The 19,968-nt window shown below is 32.4% G+C and overlaps 5 protein-coding genes and 1 non-coding gene across 6 annotated transcripts; 1 reads left to right on the forward strand and 5 right to left on the reverse strand.

Annotated features, from left to right (window-relative positions):
- Positions 1-95: 95 nt before the first annotated feature.
- LOC127248102 (3-oxoacyl-[acyl-carrier-protein] synthase I, chloroplastic-like) lies at positions 96-3,942 on the reverse strand. The gene is made up of 7 exons (XM_051270286.1): positions 3,401-3,942; positions 2,336-2,767; positions 1,283-1,456; positions 980-1,093; positions 721-822; positions 549-615; positions 96-432 (listed from the first exon to the last, which is right to left on the reverse strand). Exons 1-7 carry the CDS (start codon positions 3,860-3,862, stop codon positions 365-367), a joined length of 1,419 nt encoding a protein of 472 aa, XP_051126243.1. The 5' UTR covers positions 3,863-3,942; the 3' UTR covers positions 96-364.
- Positions 3,943-5,482: 1,540 nt separating this feature from the next.
- LOC127248105 (uncharacterized protein At2g34460, chloroplastic) lies at positions 5,483-7,302 on the forward strand. The gene is made up of 5 exons (XM_051270289.1): positions 5,483-5,628; positions 5,749-5,946; positions 6,468-6,587; positions 6,701-6,973; positions 7,048-7,302. Exons 1-5 carry the CDS (start codon positions 5,521-5,523, stop codon positions 7,210-7,212), a joined length of 864 nt encoding a protein of 287 aa, XP_051126246.1. The 5' UTR covers positions 5,483-5,520; the 3' UTR covers positions 7,213-7,302.
- A 30-nt stretch (positions 7,303-7,332) lies between these two features.
- On the reverse strand, positions 7,333-7,462 carry LOC127248175 (U6atac minor spliceosomal RNA). The gene has a single exon (XR_007838030.1). It is a non-coding gene; the product is annotated as a U6atac minor spliceosomal RNA (small nuclear RNA).
- Positions 7,463-7,615: 153 nt separating this feature from the next.
- On the reverse strand, positions 7,616-8,098 carry LOC127248106 (uncharacterized). The gene has a single exon (XM_051270290.1). The coding sequence runs from the start codon at positions 7,926-7,928 to the stop codon at positions 7,731-7,733; it is 198 nt and encodes a 65-aa protein (XP_051126247.1). The 5' UTR covers positions 7,929-8,098; the 3' UTR covers positions 7,616-7,730.
- Positions 8,099-8,531: 433 nt separating this feature from the next.
- LOC127247349 (60S ribosomal protein L18a-2-like) lies at positions 8,532-11,299 on the reverse strand. The gene is made up of 4 exons (XM_051269183.1): positions 11,138-11,299; positions 10,915-11,030; positions 9,810-9,873; positions 8,532-9,067 (listed from the first exon to the last, which is right to left on the reverse strand). The coding sequence occupies exons 1-4, from the start codon at positions 11,150-11,152 to the stop codon at positions 8,726-8,728; spliced, it is 537 nt and encodes a 178-aa protein (XP_051125140.1). The 5' UTR covers positions 11,153-11,299; the 3' UTR covers positions 8,532-8,725.
- A 6,473-nt stretch (positions 11,300-17,772) lies between these two features.
- LOC127247350 (60S ribosomal protein L18a-like protein) lies at positions 17,773-19,791 on the reverse strand. The gene is made up of 4 exons (XM_051269184.1): positions 19,381-19,791; positions 18,812-18,887; positions 18,377-18,491; positions 17,773-17,985 (listed from the first exon to the last, which is right to left on the reverse strand). The coding sequence occupies exons 1-4, from the start codon at positions 19,628-19,630 to the stop codon at positions 17,926-17,928; spliced, it is 501 nt and encodes a 166-aa protein (XP_051125141.1). The 5' UTR covers positions 19,631-19,791; the 3' UTR covers positions 17,773-17,925.
- Positions 19,792-19,968: the final 177 nt, after the last annotated feature.

The following is a 19,968-nucleotide window of genomic DNA, read 5'->3' on the forward strand; positions in this document are numbered from 1 at the left end:
GTTGGTGTCTTAATGTTTATTAGCTTGACAAGAAGTGTTGGCATGTAAAATTTGTTTTTAGTCTAGTTTGGGGAGAACTTTTCTGAAAGTGAAAATCAGAGGCAATGCTTGAGAAAACTAAATTCAAATGAATCCATTTTCAGTATGTCTACAGGATATATATATAAATGGAAGTTCACAAAAGAAACAATCAAAACTGATGCATGTTTTGCACCGAAACAGCCGCAAATATGAATCTAAAACTAGACAACGGTCCTCAAAAGATCAAATTAAGACCTAAGTTACCACTTCTGAGAACAGGTATGGCCAGTGATAGAATGGTGTAAAAGAGGACTTAATCTCAGGTCACAGATTCTGGAGAATGTCATGGCTTGAAAGAAGAGAATGCGACGACAGAGTTGTGTCCACCAAATCCAAATGAATTCGAAATTGCTGCATATGACAAACAAACATAGTTTGACTTAGGAGGAATTACCAACAGATAAGTATTTAGCATGTCGCCTAAGAACACATCATGGAATTGGGAATGTGAAAGCATCTTATCTTACCAACATTCACTTCATGCTGCTGTTTTTCATTTGCCACAGTGTCGAAGTCCACGGAAGGCTCTGGATTCTGCTTGGACATGTCAATAAGATAACCACCGTGACCATCAGACATTTCTTATAGAATTATTAGACATTGTGAATTACAAGTTTCAGCAATTCTTTCTAAACTTACAAATTGGTTTATTGTAGGGTGAAGCCAACCAGTAGTGATGGCTTTCACAGTTGCAATAGCTTCCAAACCACCGGCAGCCCCAAGGCAGTGCCCGATCATTGACTGGAGAAACATGAAAGTGAAGCACATATATCACATTACTCAAATAAATTAATTGGATGCGAGCATGAAAGTAAAGCATGAAAAGGATCATTTCATACAGTCCATCAAGACAAATAATCGAACACACATGACCAAACAACTTCAGTTGAGGGCTTACCTTGGTGGCATTGATTTTTATCTCTGAAGTATCCTTGAATACCTTCTTGATAGCATTGATCTCAGCCAAGTCCCCTACTATGGTGGAAGTTGCATGGGCATTAATATAATTAACCTGAAAGAGAATTCTGGTTTAAACCACAACCATTTGATAGTAGTAGTAAATATTCCCAAGGATGCACCATCACTTTTTCAAACATGGGAATCATTATTGACAATCTAAACAATCATTAACAGTGAACTGTGAAGAATTGTATGTGGATGTAGATATTTTAAACATAATAATCTAAGGAATAAGGCAGACCTCCTCAGGAGAAACACCAGCATCTTCAAGGGCACTCAAGATGCATGAAGAAACACCAAGCCCATCAGCTCTGGGATCAGTCATATGATAAGCATCACAATTTACTGCACCTCCCAAATATTCTGCAATTATTGGTGCGCCTCGCCTCATTGCATGTTCCAGACTTTCCATAACCTGCAGGACATATTCATAGATATAAGAAACTTTAAAAATCATAAACTTTTTAAGGGAAGCCCAAGAAAATACTGATACAATTATCATATGCAAAAAATTAGTTAATACAAGGAACATCTATCATCTCTGTTCTTGGTAAGGAGGCGAATATGTTAGATCTTTTTGCATAAAACTTAACATGATGATCCCTTTGCTTTTCCAGCAAGACGAATGTATTGATATTTTATTTCTTACTTTAAATGCCAGTCCATTTCATTTTTAGAGGTGAGGGTGAAGATGATGAGTCTCCCCCGCACTCTGCCTATTGCTAAAGTTGTCTCCCCACCCCTACACTGAATCACCCATAGAAGTCCCATATATCTTTTAATAGTTAATTTAGAGAGCAAAAATGAGAAAAATACATATGACAGATGATAAAAATACTAAACTAAAGTAACAAAATAATTCAACCATAACACATCTAATTAATTAAATAACTAATTGAAGTTTTTGGTTGTGCCCATGAACCTATAATGAATAACTAATTTATGTTTTGTACATTATTTAGTCTAAAAATCCATATTATTAAATTACTAAATAATGTATGGATGCAATTTGATACAACACATGTATCTGTGTAGGGTAATAAGATAAAAAAACATTAAGTTATAGTAACTAAATAATTGTGTCATAACACAACTAATTATCCCATAGCCGTCCTATCTATTCATTTATTTGCAGAAATGATAAGGAGCATAATTTGCCAACTTCAAATTCTAGAAAACAGAGGAGTAATCTCACTTCCACAATCCATATTTCTCCATCTTCATTATTCCTATTAACAAGAAAGGGAAAAAGGCTAAATGCTAATAATTAAGTAGAAGGGCATGGCAAGCTTACCAGAACACCAGCGCCTTCACCCATGACAAAACCATCTCGATCTTTGTCCCAAGGTCTAGAGGCAGTTTTTGGGTCATCATTTCTTTGAGACAGAGCTCTGCATGCAACAAAGCCCCCCAACCCAATAGGAATAATAGCAGCTTCCGTTCCACCAGCAAGCATCAAGTCAGCTTCACCGCGGCGAATGTGATTTGCAGCCGCATAGAAACAGTAATTTGATGTAGCACATGCAGTTGAAATTGAATAATTGGGCCCCATTAAGCCAAGATCAATAGCAAGCAGGGCAGAGCCCATGTTTGTTATCGCGTATGGAATGAAAAATGGGGTAATTTTCCTGTGGCCTTTCTCAATTAGAGACTGTACACCGTCGGAAAAGACAGTGAGGCCTCCCATTCCTGTCCCAACCAAAACACCAGCTCGAATCTTGTCAATCTGAAATCAGAAGTAAACAGAATGACTTAGATAATGCGGATAACAACTCACAACCAGCTCAACAGATGGAACTCTAAAAAGATCGCCGTAGTTAGGCACATTAAGCTTTATCAAGTGTAAGATCTATCAAGAATGAAACCATCTCCATTTATTAAACAACCAAAATATTTGCCTTTAGAAGTAGTTACAATAATATGATTCACCAGTCATGAAACTACTTACAAATTCTATGTCTTAATATCAAAACTCAAGCCCAAACCATATTAAATTCATTCACAAGAAGAGCATTGAATTGTCCATAAACTAACCAGCATACCTAACAAAGTATATGATTTCTTAGTGGAAGATCTTCAAAAAAAATGCCTTCGTTTATTTTTTTGCCTAGCTCCAGAAAGAAAACGAATATCCAAAAGGCAAAAGAAAATTGGATAAACAAAAAAGAAGGTATTTTGTGACGTAGTCTCCCCAGCTCCTCCTAACCAAATTCTAATCAGCAAAGGCACAATACTAACAGTCCCAAAAATGGAAATTAACAGCAACGGGAAAGCCATAGATGTACAAAAGAATACCCCCAAAAGGACTCGTCTCTGAAACTCCAAAGCAGCTCAATTGAGCTTCGAAAACAACCAATACCTTGTTGAGTTTATCACCTCCAAGATCCGCATCCTCAAGCGCCTTCTTCCCTGCAACAATGCAGTACCTCAAGCAATCATCTAATCTTCTATCGTTCTTCCCATCAATGTAACCCTCGGATGAGAACCCCTGAATCTGCCCTCCAAACCGCGTCGGAAATTTCGACGCATCGAACCTGTCAATGGGAACGATGCCGCTCACACCGGCGAGGAGCTTCTCGTAGTACGCATCCACGTTGTTTCCAAACACCGATACGAGTCCCATTCCCGTAATTACAACTCGCTTCTTCGGATCCGTCTCCCGCTTCGGCGCCGAAACCGTCGACGCTGATGCAGATATCCTGAACGGAAGCATTTTCGCCGGCGGCCTCGCATTTCTGCAGGGCACAACGTCGGATCGAGATGACCTGCGAAGCGGATCGATGGGGGAAGGGCGGAGCGCGGTGGATTGCAGCGCTTGCATTATGGCGGCAGAGTTCGATGATACCTATGCGCCCAGCGACGATGAGATAGTAGATGTGTGTTATGTGGTCTGATAGTGACATCCGTTAAGAGTGTCAATTTTCAGGTCCCTATATTTACTTTATTTATCACTTTCAATAACAAAGGTTATTTAGTTAGAAAAAAATAATAATAATAATAAATAAATTCAATTCAATATCAAAATTATCAATTTGATCTCATTCGAAAAAACAATATCAATTTAGTCTGACTCAAATAAAAATTTATCAATTTTAGTCCAAAATAGTTGACTGAGACTGAATACGACTGTGTTGAATGACTCTGACTAGGCGTCTCAGGCAGCCAACACGGCCGTGTTGGTCTCAACACGACCGTGTTGATTACCCTGTACTTTTGAACACAGTCGTGTTCCTACCCGTGTTCTGAACACACAGCTATGTTTTAGGTCATGTTCACGACCATGTTTTCAATATAATCATATTGTATAGATCATATTTATTATTATTTTCATTTTTGGTTAAAATTATTTTGATATATATATTTATTTTACAATTATTTTATAAAATAAAAAATAATCAATTTTTAATATTTTTAAAATATATAAAAATAATAATATTTTAAAATAAACGGAATTTCGATACAAATATACTATTTTTTGTAGTGTATTTTTACTAATACATTCTTAATTATCTACTAATTATACTTATCATAAATTCTCGTGTGTACAGTGACCCAGATATCCAACGTGGGATAGAGGGAGTATTATTTTAAAATATTATTATTTTTATATATTTTAAAAATATTAAAAATTGATTATTTTTTATATTATAAAATAATTGTAAAAAATATTTTTGTTAATTATAAATATATATATATCAAATAATTTTAACCAAAAAGTAAAAAAAATAATAAATATGACCTACAATATGATTATATTGAAAACATAGTCGTGAACATGGTCTAGAACATTGAGAACATGACCTAGAACATGGCTGTATTGAGAACATGGACAGAAACATGGCTGTGTTTTCAGAACACGGGTAGGAACACGTGTTCAAAAGTGCAGGGTAATCAACAGTGTTAGCTGCTTGGAACACCTAGTCACCTTCTGAGTAATCTAACACAGCCGTGTTCAGTCCCAGTCAACTATTTTGGGACTAAAATTGATAAATTTTCATTTGAACGGGTCTAAAATTGATAATTTTTTTTTGAATATGACCAAAATTGATAATTTTGATATTGAATGGACCAAATATAATATTTAGTATTTATCACTTTCAATAACAAAGGTTATTTAGTTAGAAAAAAAAATTAAAATAATAAAATTAAATAAATATATGAGAATCTAATTTTTTTATACAGATAAATTTATAAAAATAATACTTTCACTCTTCTTTAATAATTTTATTACACAAATATCATTATCTATAATTAATTTAATATTTTTATTTTTATTTATATTTTATTTCAATATAATATTAAAATTATGTGAAAAAAAATAAATAGTTATATAGACAGGGGAAGGAGGGAGTACTAGCGTGCGTGATGATGGCACGTGGCTGCTTCCAATACGGTAATTATATTTGTGGCGGTTATAATTTTTCAACAGCCAAATGTTTATTTATTTTATTAGATATATACAGATACAAGGCAACGTCGATGGCTGCTGTCGCCACCGCTGCTATCTACTTCCGAGGCAGAGCGGCTGGGTTTCGTTGCCTGTCTTTCAACCCAAAGCCAAACTCATTTCATCTGAGAGCTTCTGCTGTAAGTTTCTCCAACTTGTAAGATTTTCTCAATCGCTCTGCATTTAGGTCTGGAACGAGTTTACTTGATTGCGTCTGTTTTGAATTGGGAGGGTGATTTGTAGAACTTGATTGGGTGCAGATGGAAGGGAGTGAGATTGAGGAGGAAGTTTTGGACGAGCAGAAGACAAAGAAAATCTTTGTCGCAGGAGCCACGGGGAGCACCGGGAGGAGGATTGTGGAGCAGCTTTTGGCTAGGGGATTTGCTGTTAAGGCTGGAGTTAGGGATATAGAGAAAGCGAAATCTACCTTTCCTGAAAGCAATCCTAATCTTCACCTCGTGAGTATTTATAGAGTTTCTTTTCTTGATAAGCTTTTTGCTGCCCCTCTCCAATTCGTCTAAATTCCGTAGCTTGGTTGAGGATGCTTAGATTTAAATTTGGTAAAACGATCTACACTGTAAAAGGTTTTAACACAGTAGCAATGGTTATGGTTGTTGTCTTACTGCAGCTGAATAAAAGCTCGTTCAATTACTGGTGTTGGTTAAAATTTGTAATGCTTCACCCATCGTTCATTTCTTGAAGCCTTTGTTTACAATCTCAGTCCTTAGAAGCATGAAATCTGTGAAATCTTTGTGTGATAAATCCCATGAATTGTGATAATCTTGAAAGATATATAAGCTCTTGAATTGTGTGATAATGTTTGTGTGCCCTTTGGATTTGTCAAAATTCTACATTTTGGTGCAGACATGTTTAGGATATCAATTTTTTGGCTTATTCCCTTTTAGTGTGCTTAAGAGTTAAGACCCAAATCTTGACAAAACTCTTGGCTATGAGGAAGTGTTATAATTCTTGTTTGCAGATCAAAGCAGATGTGACACAGGGCTCGGAGAAACTAGCCGATGCAATCGGCAATGATTCTGAGGCGGTGATATGTGCTACAGGATTTCGACCTTCGTGGGATCTCTTGGCTCCATGGAAGGTTGGATGAAAAGCTGTATATTGTTAAAAGATTACCATGAATGTAAAGCTGATTTCTTCCTTTGAATGCCTAGAAATATGCATATTTAACTTGACTTTCATCCTCTAATGCAGGTGGATAACTTTGGCACTGTAAACCTGGTCGAGGCTTGCCGGAAGCAAAATGTCAACAGATTTATACTCATCAGCTCCATTTTAGTTAACGGGGCTGCAATGGGACAACTCCTCAACCCTGCATACATTTTTCTCAATGTGTTCGGGCTGACATTAGTTGCGAAGCTGCAGGCAGAGCAGCACATTCGTAAATCGGGCATCAATTACACAATTGTGAGGCCTGGAGGGTTGAGGAACGATCCACCAACAGGAAACATAGTGATGGAGGCAGAGGTAGGTAAATTGAGCTGAGATTTTGCACATTCGTTGAATCATCCATACATTAATTTTAACAATTGTGGTTGCAGGATACTCTTTACGAAGGATCAATTTCAAGAGATCAGGTTGCAGAAGTTGCAGTTGAGGCATTGCTCCATCAAGAATCGAACTACAAAGTGGTGGAGATTGTTACCCGACCGGAGGCTCCTAAACGGTCCTTTGCAGAGATGTTTGGATCCATCAAACAAAGATGATAATACTTGTAGATAATGCTTCTATATGTATATTTAGATAATACTGTTTCGGGGATGGGATGACCCAAGAAAAGATCTTTTTTGCTGCAATATGATTCTTTAAAAGAAAAAGAAAAAAAAAAAAAAATTGGGTTAGAGATCCACCGAGGTGGATAGCCTTAACCGGATGTGTATGGTAACAGGTAAAGCCCGAAAGCTGTTCCCGTCCCTGTCGGGGGAGATGCCAACCATCTCTCCTTTCTACGAACACAGCCGTAAATGAAGACTACGTGTATATTAATTCTGAATCTTGTTTATGAAGTAGCGATGTGGGACAGAAAGTGGCATTAAATAAATTTACTTGTAGGGATGTTTTTGGGTTGGGCTTCCACTAAGAAATTGCAGAGAAATTAGTGCGAAATCAGAATCTGAAGGCTTCCATTAAATTAAACAACAGACGAGAACAGAACATTGATGAATTCTTGAATTAGACATGATAAGAAAAATATCAGCAGAATAAAGCAGTAGATTTAAAAAATCTAATAGAAAGCAGCGGCAGCTACAGAAGCAATGGCAGCCACAGCTGCCGGAACGCCTAAGGCCACTGCAGAACTCGTCGGCGCCGGCGCCGGCGCGGCGGTGTCGTCAAGACCGGCAGCTTTGACTGCAACATTGGAAAAGGCCATTATGGCAATGATGCAGGCAGTGAAAGCAAACCCTAATTTTCTTGCCTCCATTTTCTTGCTTCTTTCACTTTTGAGTTGCAGATGTGATAAAGCTGATTGTAAGTGAGATTAAGTGGGTGTCTCAGGTGGGGTATTTATAGGAATCTTTGATGTGAATAAAATCAATAAGGAAAACTCAGCTGAAGAAGATGGTGTGCTGTCAGTAATACTTTGAAATATGAGTCCACTATGTTAGTGGAACAGCCTGGAGTTAATGTGGGTAGTCTTGCAAGAACAGATTATATATTGAAACTGTTGTCTTTACAGATGGGTGTTAGGTTGTTGTTCTGTTAAACTATGACGTGATTAGTGACAATTGCAATGATGGGCATGGGTTTAGTTTAAATTGTTGCTGTTTGCCATGTGGTAAGCACAAAATTAGTGCATAATAATTGGAACTTGGAATCACCATTATTCTTCTTCAGAAATACTTCCACATGGGGTTCTTGGTGTATAGTTCATTCAGATTTCTTGAATTAGAGATGGGATTTTGCAAAAATTAGGAAATGGAATCACAATATATTGTCAATTATGTGCAGAAGAGAAAGTTCTAATGCATTTAGACTAAAATTTGAACATTTAACATATGAAGTCAAGTTATAGGAAAAAAATGCAAAAACCAAAGGGAAAATGGAACTGAAGCCTGTTTCAAAACCAAATGTATATCATAATCATCCAACAAGGCTAATAATAATAACAATGCTGAAACAAAGGGGATGTGTTTCAACAAAATTGGGAGGGACAAAGTTAATAATTCTCAACTTGTAACTGAGGCACAAGAAAATGGAGAAACTGTGTGCCAAATAGTTTTACATGAATAAGTTGGGCCTTGATGCTTTGTAAGTGGTCTTGAGTTTTCTTGATGGCGGCCTAACCTTCCGGAACACCAACGGGAACTTGATTTTGGAGTCATGGAATTGCTTGGTGCTCTCTCTCTTGCAAAGCTTTGCCGGGACAGTGGCTGTCTTGATGATTTGGATGCAGTGGGGGCGGACGCGATGGCGAGAAGCCATTTCTGTGTACATCTGCTCCACAGCACCGTTCAAGGTGGTGTCTCGGTATTCCTTGTACATGTTGTGATAGCCAGTTCGACTTTGGTATCGTAGCCAGATTCCATAGTTCTTAATGGTGGTTGGGTTTTTCTCGAATATCTGTTAAGAGGATTAATACCATGTTAAACTATATAATCTTCAATACGGAAGTAAAATCTCATAAATATTAATGGTTATCAAAACCAAAGGGAAGGGGTGCCAATAAATTCTTGTAATAAACACTATTCTTCGATTCGTCGCTATGCAAGGTTTAAGGGGAAAAGCAAAGGTAAATGACTAAATTTCTAGATGGTTGTAAATGAATAAAAAATACAATTCAGATGAGTGAAAAAATTAAAAGAGCATAATATTTTCCCTTCATTTATAATATCTTCCACATCCTTCGCCTCATCTACCAAACAACTCAAGATTTTTCCTAGAAGTTTTTTTCGACTTGATGAAATTTTAGAACCAGTAATTATAAGGATCTAAGCCTCCTGTCTCTAAAGCACAAAACAGCAATATCTCAGGTACAGAAAGAATTAAACAGAAAACCTACAGCTTAAGCAGTCTTCAAATCTGAGATTCCAGACTTTCATATTTAAAATAGAATATTCATTCTTGTGGCTACATTTATGAATAATAGAAAGAGTGTGCAAGCACACAAATTATACAACAAAAGAGCACCATGCAAACAGGAAGTTCTAAAGAGATGTTATGCTCGTAAAAGAAGGAATAATATTAACATAAAATGGCATCAAAATTAACACAAACAAAATGAAACACAATATGCACAGTTGCCAGAGATAGCACAGGTTGCTATAACAAAATAATTTATAAAAGAATGGAACAAGGTTTGTACCTCATTGATAGCGAGAATCTGACCATTGCTCTTCTTCACCTTCTTTAACTTCCTTAAGTAGTACCTGCATATACAAGCGTCAACCCAAATTTCAAGTGTACATACTTGTTACATTTAGAAAGAACATTCGTATCCACAGGTACCACATCCTCTCAGCCTAATACATTAAGTGTTTGGTGAAACATAATACAATGCAAACACAAACACAAAAAAACATAACTTTATTTATTCATTGTATCAAGCATTAGACACACTATCTTTTCCTCTAAACAATTACACAAACCCATTCAACTGTTAATTATTTACATATTAAACACAAAAATATATACTTTTATAAATATTTAAGATTAATGTAATATTATATTTATAAAATAAAAACAATATATTACATTAATGTTTGCAAAAATAATTCAAAAAACCACCCTGGAGGGATGGTTGAAGCCAGCCTGATCATAGCAACTCCACATGTCAAGTATTCCTCCAAATACAAAGTTCGTTGGAGGTGGCCATAACAAATTATCCAATATGATCCAAATAAAGCTTAGGGACATTTCAGACTCCATTTGGAGGAATGTTTATGCTCTAATCCGCTCCAACCATCACTCCAAAATAACAATAACCCTCCAATTTTGGAGGGATTATTTTTAATTTATATTTTGACCCCATATTTGATTTTTTTTTTTTTTTTTTTTTGTATATTCAGTATTTCTAATCTGTTACTTATATTTTATATTATTATACTACATATAATATTACATTAATATTAAATATTTATAAAAACATATTTACTGGATTAATATGTAAAAAAATAAAATTGAAAGAAGTTTCAGTAATTCTTCAAATTCAATCAAAAGAAGGAATATAGTGCAATGTTCAAAATTTTTAAAAAATGAAACAGTTGCTTGGAGATGGTCTGATTGCTATTCAAACATAGATAAAGGACTACGTAGTATCTGCCAATGCAATATGAGGAAAGACTTCCTGCAAAGTTTCGTTCCAATTTTTATCCAATTACGGTTGTCCACTATGGAAAAATATGAATATAAACAATCGAGAAGACAGAAGCACGATGAATCCACACGCACAAGAAAAAAGAAAAGCATACCAGAACTTGGATTTGGCACGAACTTCATTTGTTGCCCAAAGCTTCATCCGATAAATCTTGGGGTGCTCATCGGACTCCGTCGGCAAACCTCTCCCCACCACCTGGTACTGATGGAACTGCAAAACAAACAACAACAACAAACTAATCGCATTAAATTCGCTATTCCGACTTCAAACGCAGGCTATCCAGACATAACGATCATAATAGTACTATGTAACCGTACCTTGAACGCCACCATCTCCGACGAATCTGTAATCTCTTTTTTCCCTCTCTCTCAATCTCCCTCCTTGCGGCGGCGGATTGTCCGGTGGTTGCCGAGGGTTTGCAGATTTTATGGTGTTCGTAGGGGGCTGGTTTTTATTCGAGCCTTCTAGATAAAGCCCATTAAGTTTGGGCCAATATCCAATTATCTCTAGAAACTCAAATTTAAAAACAAAAAAATAATAATAAAATATTAAATTGGATAAATTAAAATAAGAAAAGAATACCCTATATTATATTTGTATAGCTGTAAAAATATTTTTTTATATAATAATAAAAAAATTACTAAAAAAAAATATTAATAAATTTATATCACAACAAAATAAGAATACATTACTCTCTCTCTCCGTCCGTTTCTTGGGCGACGTTTTCTCCTTCTCTTCTTCCTTATCCGGCAGCAGCTGCAGCGACGAGGAGCCACCTCCTTCTTGTCTTCTTCTCTGACAGGGAACTGCGATGAACGGTGGCTCTACCGACTATATATATTTTAAAAAATAAATAAATAAACAATATTTGCTTAAAAAATTTGAGATTATTTTAAATAGTCTTGAAATTTTCGAAATTATTTGAATATTCTTAAAATTTTCGAAACTGTAAAAATAAATTCGAAAAATTTAAAACTATGCAAAATACTCTCGAATATTCCGAAACTAAATTGTTTCGGAATTTTCAAAATTTCCTATAACATATGTACGAGACAATATCTGAAGTAAATAAAAAAAGGTTTGGAATTAGTTCTTATACAATTTTTCGAGACTGTTAACAAAAATTGTGATGGTGTATATTTAAACACATTTTATATAAATAATAATTTTTTATAATAATAGAAAAATCGTTATCACTTTTTTTACTTATTTATATGAAAAAATATTATATATAATCATATTAACCAATAATATTTTATTAGAAAAAGTATTGTAGAAAATTTTATAGAATTATTGGATTTGTTTTTTCAATATTTTTTAAAATATTTTTATAGAATTATTGAAGTGGTTCTTTTAAGATTTTCTTATTCTTGTAAATTTTTTTTATATATAATCCTCTGTAAATATAATAAAAAAATATTAGCAGAGCCATATAGTATAATATTTTTATTATTTTATTTCAATTCTACCCACATCAGAAAAAGATAAAATAATTATAGCATATCATAGAAAATACATATTTATAAAACAGTAATACATATAAAAAAAAAAAAAGGAAAATTTATAAAAGAACTACACAATAATAGTCAAAATTAATAACCTTTATAACCACAATTAAACATACGTTTCTTCACTTTCTTATTATGATTTTTTAATCAGTTTTCAAATCTGTGAAAACAGAATTGGGAAAATCACATTCTTATTAAATTATTATCTTTCAGATATTTAATTACAAGTTCTTGACTTACAAACCAAAAACCTGATTATTTAATTGGATTGTACTTAAATACAACATCGACCCTAAATGGTTCATAGGTTTACATTTATATAAAAGTAGGATATTTGATTGTGTTTAATGTCAAGCTTGAAGCTACACTTGTTCTGTATTTAATTTTATATGTAATATAGGAAAGAGAATTTTACATATTAAACCCTAAAACTAATGGTCTTCGTCCTCATCGCCGCTCGAAGAAGAGTCGGGCATAGTCGAATGGTCATACTCGAAATCTTGCCTAGCGTCTAAATCTCCGTCCCAATCTCTGTAAACATGGGTATGTTTTATAGTAGTTTTCATCCCGATCTTTGTAAAAATAAACTTATCATCTCACTTGTTTTATTGGTATGTTTTATAGTAGCATGATTTTTTATTGTGTATAATAGGCAAATGTAGACATACTCAAATAAAAATTCGTGGGAAAGTCGTAATTAGCTTAGCTTGATAGGTAGAGAATTGAAATAACATAATTACTCTCTCTACCCCTATATCAAAATGGGTTATTTGAGGTTTTGCAACAAATTAAAAAATAATAGTATTTTATTGATGAGTTATATATATATATATGAGAAATAATATTTTGATATTAGATTATGATTATTTTTTCTAAAATAAAAAATTAAACATTGAAATAGAACATATAAAATGGTAGAAATTTTTTTCCTTATATGGTTGTGTTTGTATTATTTATAATATTTATAAAGAATTGTATGTGAAAAAAAAATAGTGAAATGACGAAATTCAATTATTCTATAAAAGTTTATAAAAAATATTGAAATAACAAATTCAGTGATTCTTTAAAATTTTCTAAGAAATATATAGAAAGAACAATTCCAATAATTTTACAATATTTTACATTATAATAAAAAAATATTATTGGTTAATATAATTATATACAATGTATTTCCATATAAATAAGTAAAATAACAACTTTATAATTATTATGAAAAAAAATATTTTATATAAAAATGTGCTTAAATATAGAATATATATTGGTTTGACAAATATCAATATTATTCGTACCATTGACCCAGTATCAATGTTTAAATTTATATATTTTTTAATCATAATCTAGCTAGAGATTTAAATAAAATTAATTAATATTGATTATTGTGATATTTATAATAATTAACTATGATATTTTCTTAAAGTAATGTAGAACAAAATAATATTTTATAAATAATTATGTCTCCAGCTACATAAAGTACCTATTTTTTTTTCTATTTTCGTCTATTATCAATTTATAAAATTTTTTTATCTTAATTAAATAATTTAATTATTTTAATATTAATATATAATTACTTACACTATACAGTAATGATTTTTATTAATATACTTTTTACTTATTTATTAATTATATTTTTTTCTAAATTTTTGTTTAAAAAAAGTGGCCACTTTTGATGGGATGGAGAAAATATTACTATATTTATGGTTGGATGGAGTAAATATTACGATAAATCACTCTTATATATGTATACCAATAAGAAAAAAATTAATATTGTGCACATTTATCATACACTCTTCAAATATATATTACATAGTTAAAAATCATAATATATATAATATATATATATTAATATAGTTAAAATTTTGCTCAAGTTATCTCTTTAAAATATATATAATTTTAAATTTTTATACATTTCAAATTCAATTCTAAATTTACAATTAATTTTTTTTAGAAAAAGATAAAAGATAATCTAAAAATTGAGGGAGAGATCCAAATTCAATTTTAAATTTAGAATATTTTGAAAAAAAAAAGATAAAAAAATAATATAAAACATGAAAAAAAAAAGAAAAAAATATAAGACAAAATTAAAAGAAAAAAAATTAATTAAAATAAAAAGATAAAACCAATAGTATAAATATAAGAGCATCTGTTATAGTCGTTACGGCTATTATTTTCTTTATTTCTCTCATCCACGTCATATTCATTTTAATATTTAAATTACTTTTTTTATCACCCGTTTATTACTTTTATTATTTTATAATACTTATAATAATTTATTTATTTATATATATTTTTATTATGCAGTAATATAATAAAAACAATTTATTTATTTATACATAGTACTATATTTTTATTGTCTAATAATATTTTTATATAATATTATATTTTAATTTTTAAATATTAATCTATGTAAATTTTAATAATTTGAAGCATATAATTTACTATTTTAAAATTTGAATAGGAAAAATTAGAGATCAAAGAAAATAATTTTAAAATATGATAAATAAAAAGTTATAATTGGTTAATGAGTTTTAAATATATTTATAGATAATTTTTATTGAATTTAAAATTTGAAATTGTAAGAATTCATAAAAAAAAAGAAAAAAAGATAATACTTAATTAATTTTTATTATTTTTATTGAAGGTAATTATTTCTTCATAAAAATAATAAATTTAAAATAACTGTATTTCTTATTAAAGGTAATAATTATTATTATAATAAAAACCGAAAAGATAATCACAAAGACAATGTAGGAGATGACTATAACAGATAGTCTAAATGAGAATAGGTTTAAAATAAAACTTTAAAAATCAATTCTCTCACAAAAATACACAAATAATATTATATATTTTTGTTTAGTTAAAACTAAAGATAAATTTTATATTTTATTTATAGATATAGAAAAAAAAATTATATATCAAATTCTTATACGGAAGAGTTAATATATTATTTATGAAAGTACATATATTTTTAAAATTTATTAATAACCCAATTGTATTTTTTTAAAAAATTTTAAGAATTATAAAAATTTAGGAATTAAAATATCTTGTCATATGATATATAAGATGATACTCCCTCGGCCTTAAGATAATAAAATATTTGAAATGTACACGGAAACCAAAATATATTATATTGATTGTGAGATAAAAGTGTTTTTAATAGATTAAAATATATTTTTTTTATGTAATTGCTGTGAAAAATATGGATAATTTTGTATAAAAAACCGAAAATTAGTTAAATAAGTATTGTTTTGGGACGATATTCAATATTTCATAATAAAAATTAATTCAATTGATACTCCGAAATAAGTATATCTGACCTCTGACCGGTGGATAGTATTGCAACCTGCGAGTCTGCTCTAAACCCTAGCTTGTTGCCCTAATGGACGGGAATCTTCTACCGGAGTTGATCTCTTCGGATTGCAGGCGAACCGCTCCTGAGATTCAAAGCTGTTTCCAAATCACGGTCTTCCGTCATCACCAGCGTCGATTTCGCTGCCGCTCATCTTAAGCATAAAAAAACTTTGTAATGGTTCATACTCTAAGGGTGTGTTTGTTTGGGAGTTTGGATTTTGAGTTGAGATTTGAATAGCAGTAATTTTGAATTTGAATAGTTGTATGATGTAATATAAATAGCTGTTGATGTGATGTTTTGAATGTAAAATTGATTTTTAGTATAATATATTTGATTTGATGTTTTTAGGGGAAAATTTTGGATGAATAGTAAAATTTTGGTAAAATTCTTCAAATGAACAAACCCTATGAAGAATCGTGTTCTTATTCCCAAGGATCATGCCCTTTGACTACTCTACTCCACATTACGACAATTTGTTCTTCCAGCCTGGAATGGGAAAGAGGGAGCTTAAGGTTGATAATGAGAGATCATCCATGAATAAGATCTATCTATAGTCGCTGAGAATCTAATTCTTTCCTGTTTATTTTATTTATTAAACTTTGTTTTGGTGTTTCAATTCAATTGAAATTTATTTCAGGTAATAACTCTCTGACATTGATCTATTGTATTTTATTTTACTTCTTACCAATTTTATTTTATAAATCACTTATCTACGTATTGAGCAGCCCACTGATTAACACTCCCTCATGTAACGAAGAATATATATTTTGAAATTATGTAGTCATACTAGCCTTCACAATTGTAATCAAGCCAGGCCGCCGCCAGGCGCCTGTAGACCGCCACACATGGTGCCTGCCATGGCGATAAAACGGCGAATACGGCGATGCACTATTGATTTGGTTTAGAAAAATTTACTTTAAGTTTAGTATTAAAATAATATTTCATGAAATGTTTTGTAAGAAGAAAAAATATTATTTTTTTTTGGAAAAACACGAAGTCTAAATAGTAAAATTGTATGAGTTTGGTGCAAAAGAAACACATCCTAAATATCTAGACAAACAAAAATAAATCATAAATAAATAATTATACAATAAAAATAATACATAATAATACAATACACGGTTACTATGATAGTATAAAAAAAAAAATAGCATTAATAGAGTTAGTGAAATTTGAGTGTAGAATGCTAAGTTGCAAGGGTGAGAGAAAAGACCACGACTTAAGGTTTGACTTGGCCTGGGCTGACCTAGGCTGGAGACTCATAATGTTTTGGGCTAACCAGGATAGTGCTATGGCGTCGATGAGACGTCGCCACCTTATTTGATATGGCAAGGTGATGTGCTTGGCGCTTCCCAAAAAGAGCTAGAACGCAAACGGCATGGCATCGCCATGACAACATTGGTTGTAGTATACAAGTAATTTGTTCAAAAGTAATTGCTAAGCTTCAACTTGTAATTCACAATGTCTAATAATCCTATAAGAAATATCTATATATTTTAGATTATTCAATGGCTTTTGGACAAAAATGTCGAAAATGGAAAAAACAAGGAACGAAAATGAGAAACAAAAGTAAGCAATAAAACAATCCGTGTTGGGAGCTTGTTGTTTAACTAAACAACTTTATTTAGTTTATTAATTAATTGTTCCAAATCAATATCGATTTAATATGGTTATTGAATAAATAACATATGCATATGTATTTCTCAGAGTTGGTAAACGTTCATGTTGTATCAATACTAACGATTTCAAAATTTTAGCTCATTTTCACCAAGAAAAGTGAAAGCTTATATCGTATTTTTCAGAGTGAAGTCTGAAGTTTTCATAATTTCAATTTTATATTTTCCACAAAATGTTCGATGTGAGTTCTTCAGTTCAACAATTAATTTCAATCTTCAAATGAGAGAAGTACAACTTTGGAGTTTGAAAATAAAATTAACAATTGCAGGAATTTTTTATTTTAATTGTAGGACAATTAATTTCAAGTAGCTATTTAGTTTTATTTGACGACAAGAGTTGGGCGTGTGAGATATACTACGAGGAGGCCTGGGTGTCAGATATAGTTATAGCATTTGGGAAAGAAACAATAACACAAAAGTAAACCAATTGCCAGCATATTGCATAAATATATATACAACATATATTGTTGTTTAAAACAATTGACGACATTTCATTCTGACAGTCTTTGCCGGGGAGTAGGAATGGAGGATTATATTTATGTATGTAGGAGAATTTACAAAAACTACGAGCTTCACCAGGAATGAGTGGCCCTCGTCACACCGAATGTAACAGCAACTGTAGCAAGCAGAGCCTGGAAAAATCATTAATGTTACTATATGCATGACAAAGATATATGATCGCCAGACCGTAGCCAGTGTCTGAGAATAACTGATAAGAAGTAGACAATAATCTCCGACACAGTGTTATAAACATGCATATATGTTTGTATTGCCAGGACATAATCTATTTATGGCTCCAACTACAACCCTTCAGTTCATAGATTATGGCCTAAACCCGAAAACTAGCATTTAATTTAAACATACGTCTGGTGGCACATTTGATTATGACAAATTGATGTGAATGATTTTAAAATAATGTAGCAAAGCTAAAATATGCAACAAAAACAAATAGACCAAACAAATTAAGGCATATCATAGAAACTCATGCTGAGATTAACTTGGAAACTGCTCGAGCATACTTACAGCTATAGCACAAGCAATGAGTCCAGGCTTCTCTCTGTAATCCAATCTAACACATGCCAACAGAAAAGCTCCGATGTACCAGGGAATTGCACTCATAAAGAAGCCAACAATAAACCTACAAACAACAAGTTCATATATATCAATCTTCAATCTAAAAGCCTGGAACAAGTATGGTTGGAAGAAACAATTCGATGGGTAGTATACATGATGCCCTCACAACAACTGCCCTTAAAATTATTTTAAAATGCAGAAGTCAAGATTCTATTGTTCAGAAAGGAAAACAAGATTTCAACCAATATATTTAAAATTCCTTCTGCTTTGTAAATAACGAAGCTTCAAATAAGCTAATATGGATCATTCAACAGGTCTAGAGCCAAACGAGGGAGAAACCGGAACAACGAGATAAAGAACATAACAATCAAAATGGTGACTTACAAACACCACCCAATTCCCAAACCACAGCAAGGTAGCCGAGCCTCTCTAATTGGCCTTACATTGATAACAGCATAACCTAACACAAAATAGAGAAAAAAATGAGGTCAAAACATTGGTTGGTTAATTAATCAGATGAAACCCCAGCAACAGATTATCATACTATTTAGTCTGTGTCACAAATTTCTAATTCATACAAAAATCAACGCCTTCCATTCCATGGCATACCACCAACTTTCTAATTTAATTAAGCTAAAAATTCTTCTCTGTTTCAAGTATATAGCCGCATTAGAGTATCTATATTCTTAGGTGTTCAAAGGTTAACTATAAGATCATCAAACACCATTATTAGACTAAGAAAGGCAAACAAATTGTACGCCATGTCAAACTCGTCTCGTTTCTTAATAAGATTAATCAGCAATTCTATTATTATCTCTTTCCTATGCAAATCCAGCGCCGTGAATTCCAATTTCCAACAGCACATTCATAAACAACTAGATCGCAGCAAATTACCAAAATATTGAAACGCGATATCACAGTATTAAGCTAGGGTAAACTGTAATCAGGAATACCAGGAGCGGTTTGATATCCGTGCGGATAGTAATGCGGCGGGGGAGCGTACAAGCCTGGAGGAGGTACAGGCTGAGGAAAACCCATTACCGGATGAGATTGAGGAGGAGGTTGAGGCTGATAATTAGCCACGCCTTGAAACGTGCCATAATAATAATTGAACGGCGGCGGCGGCGGCGGCAGATGCGAAGAATGTCCTCCGGCGGCCGGCTGAAAGCCACCGCTGGCCTTCCCTGTTCCCTCTTCGCTCATGTTATCCCGATCAAGAAGATGATCGCTCCAATCGGGACGGAAAAACGAATTTTACCAGTTTCCCCTTGATCTGTGGAAAATGGATCCCCTGGCTTCGCTTCGTCTGGAGCTTTCGACGCCGTTTTCGACCTAGCTTTTCCAATTTATTCCAAAATTGTTGAATTTTTGCCTAATTATATTTTAAATATAAAAATAAAAAACAATAATAATGATTAAACATAAATATATATAGAATAATAAACATTATTGTTTGCGGAAAATAGTGTGTTATTATTTTCTTTTCTTTCACAATATATACATATATATATAATACGAATTATAGAAAAAGATTACCGTGT

The sequence above is a fragment of the Andrographis paniculata genome, unplaced genomic scaffold (assembly GCF_009805555.1).
Source record: "Andrographis paniculata isolate CXL003 unplaced genomic scaffold, ASM980555v1 Contig32END, whole genome shotgun sequence".
NCBI classification, from domain to species: domain Eukaryota; kingdom Viridiplantae; phylum Streptophyta; class Magnoliopsida; order Lamiales; family Acanthaceae; genus Andrographis; species Andrographis paniculata.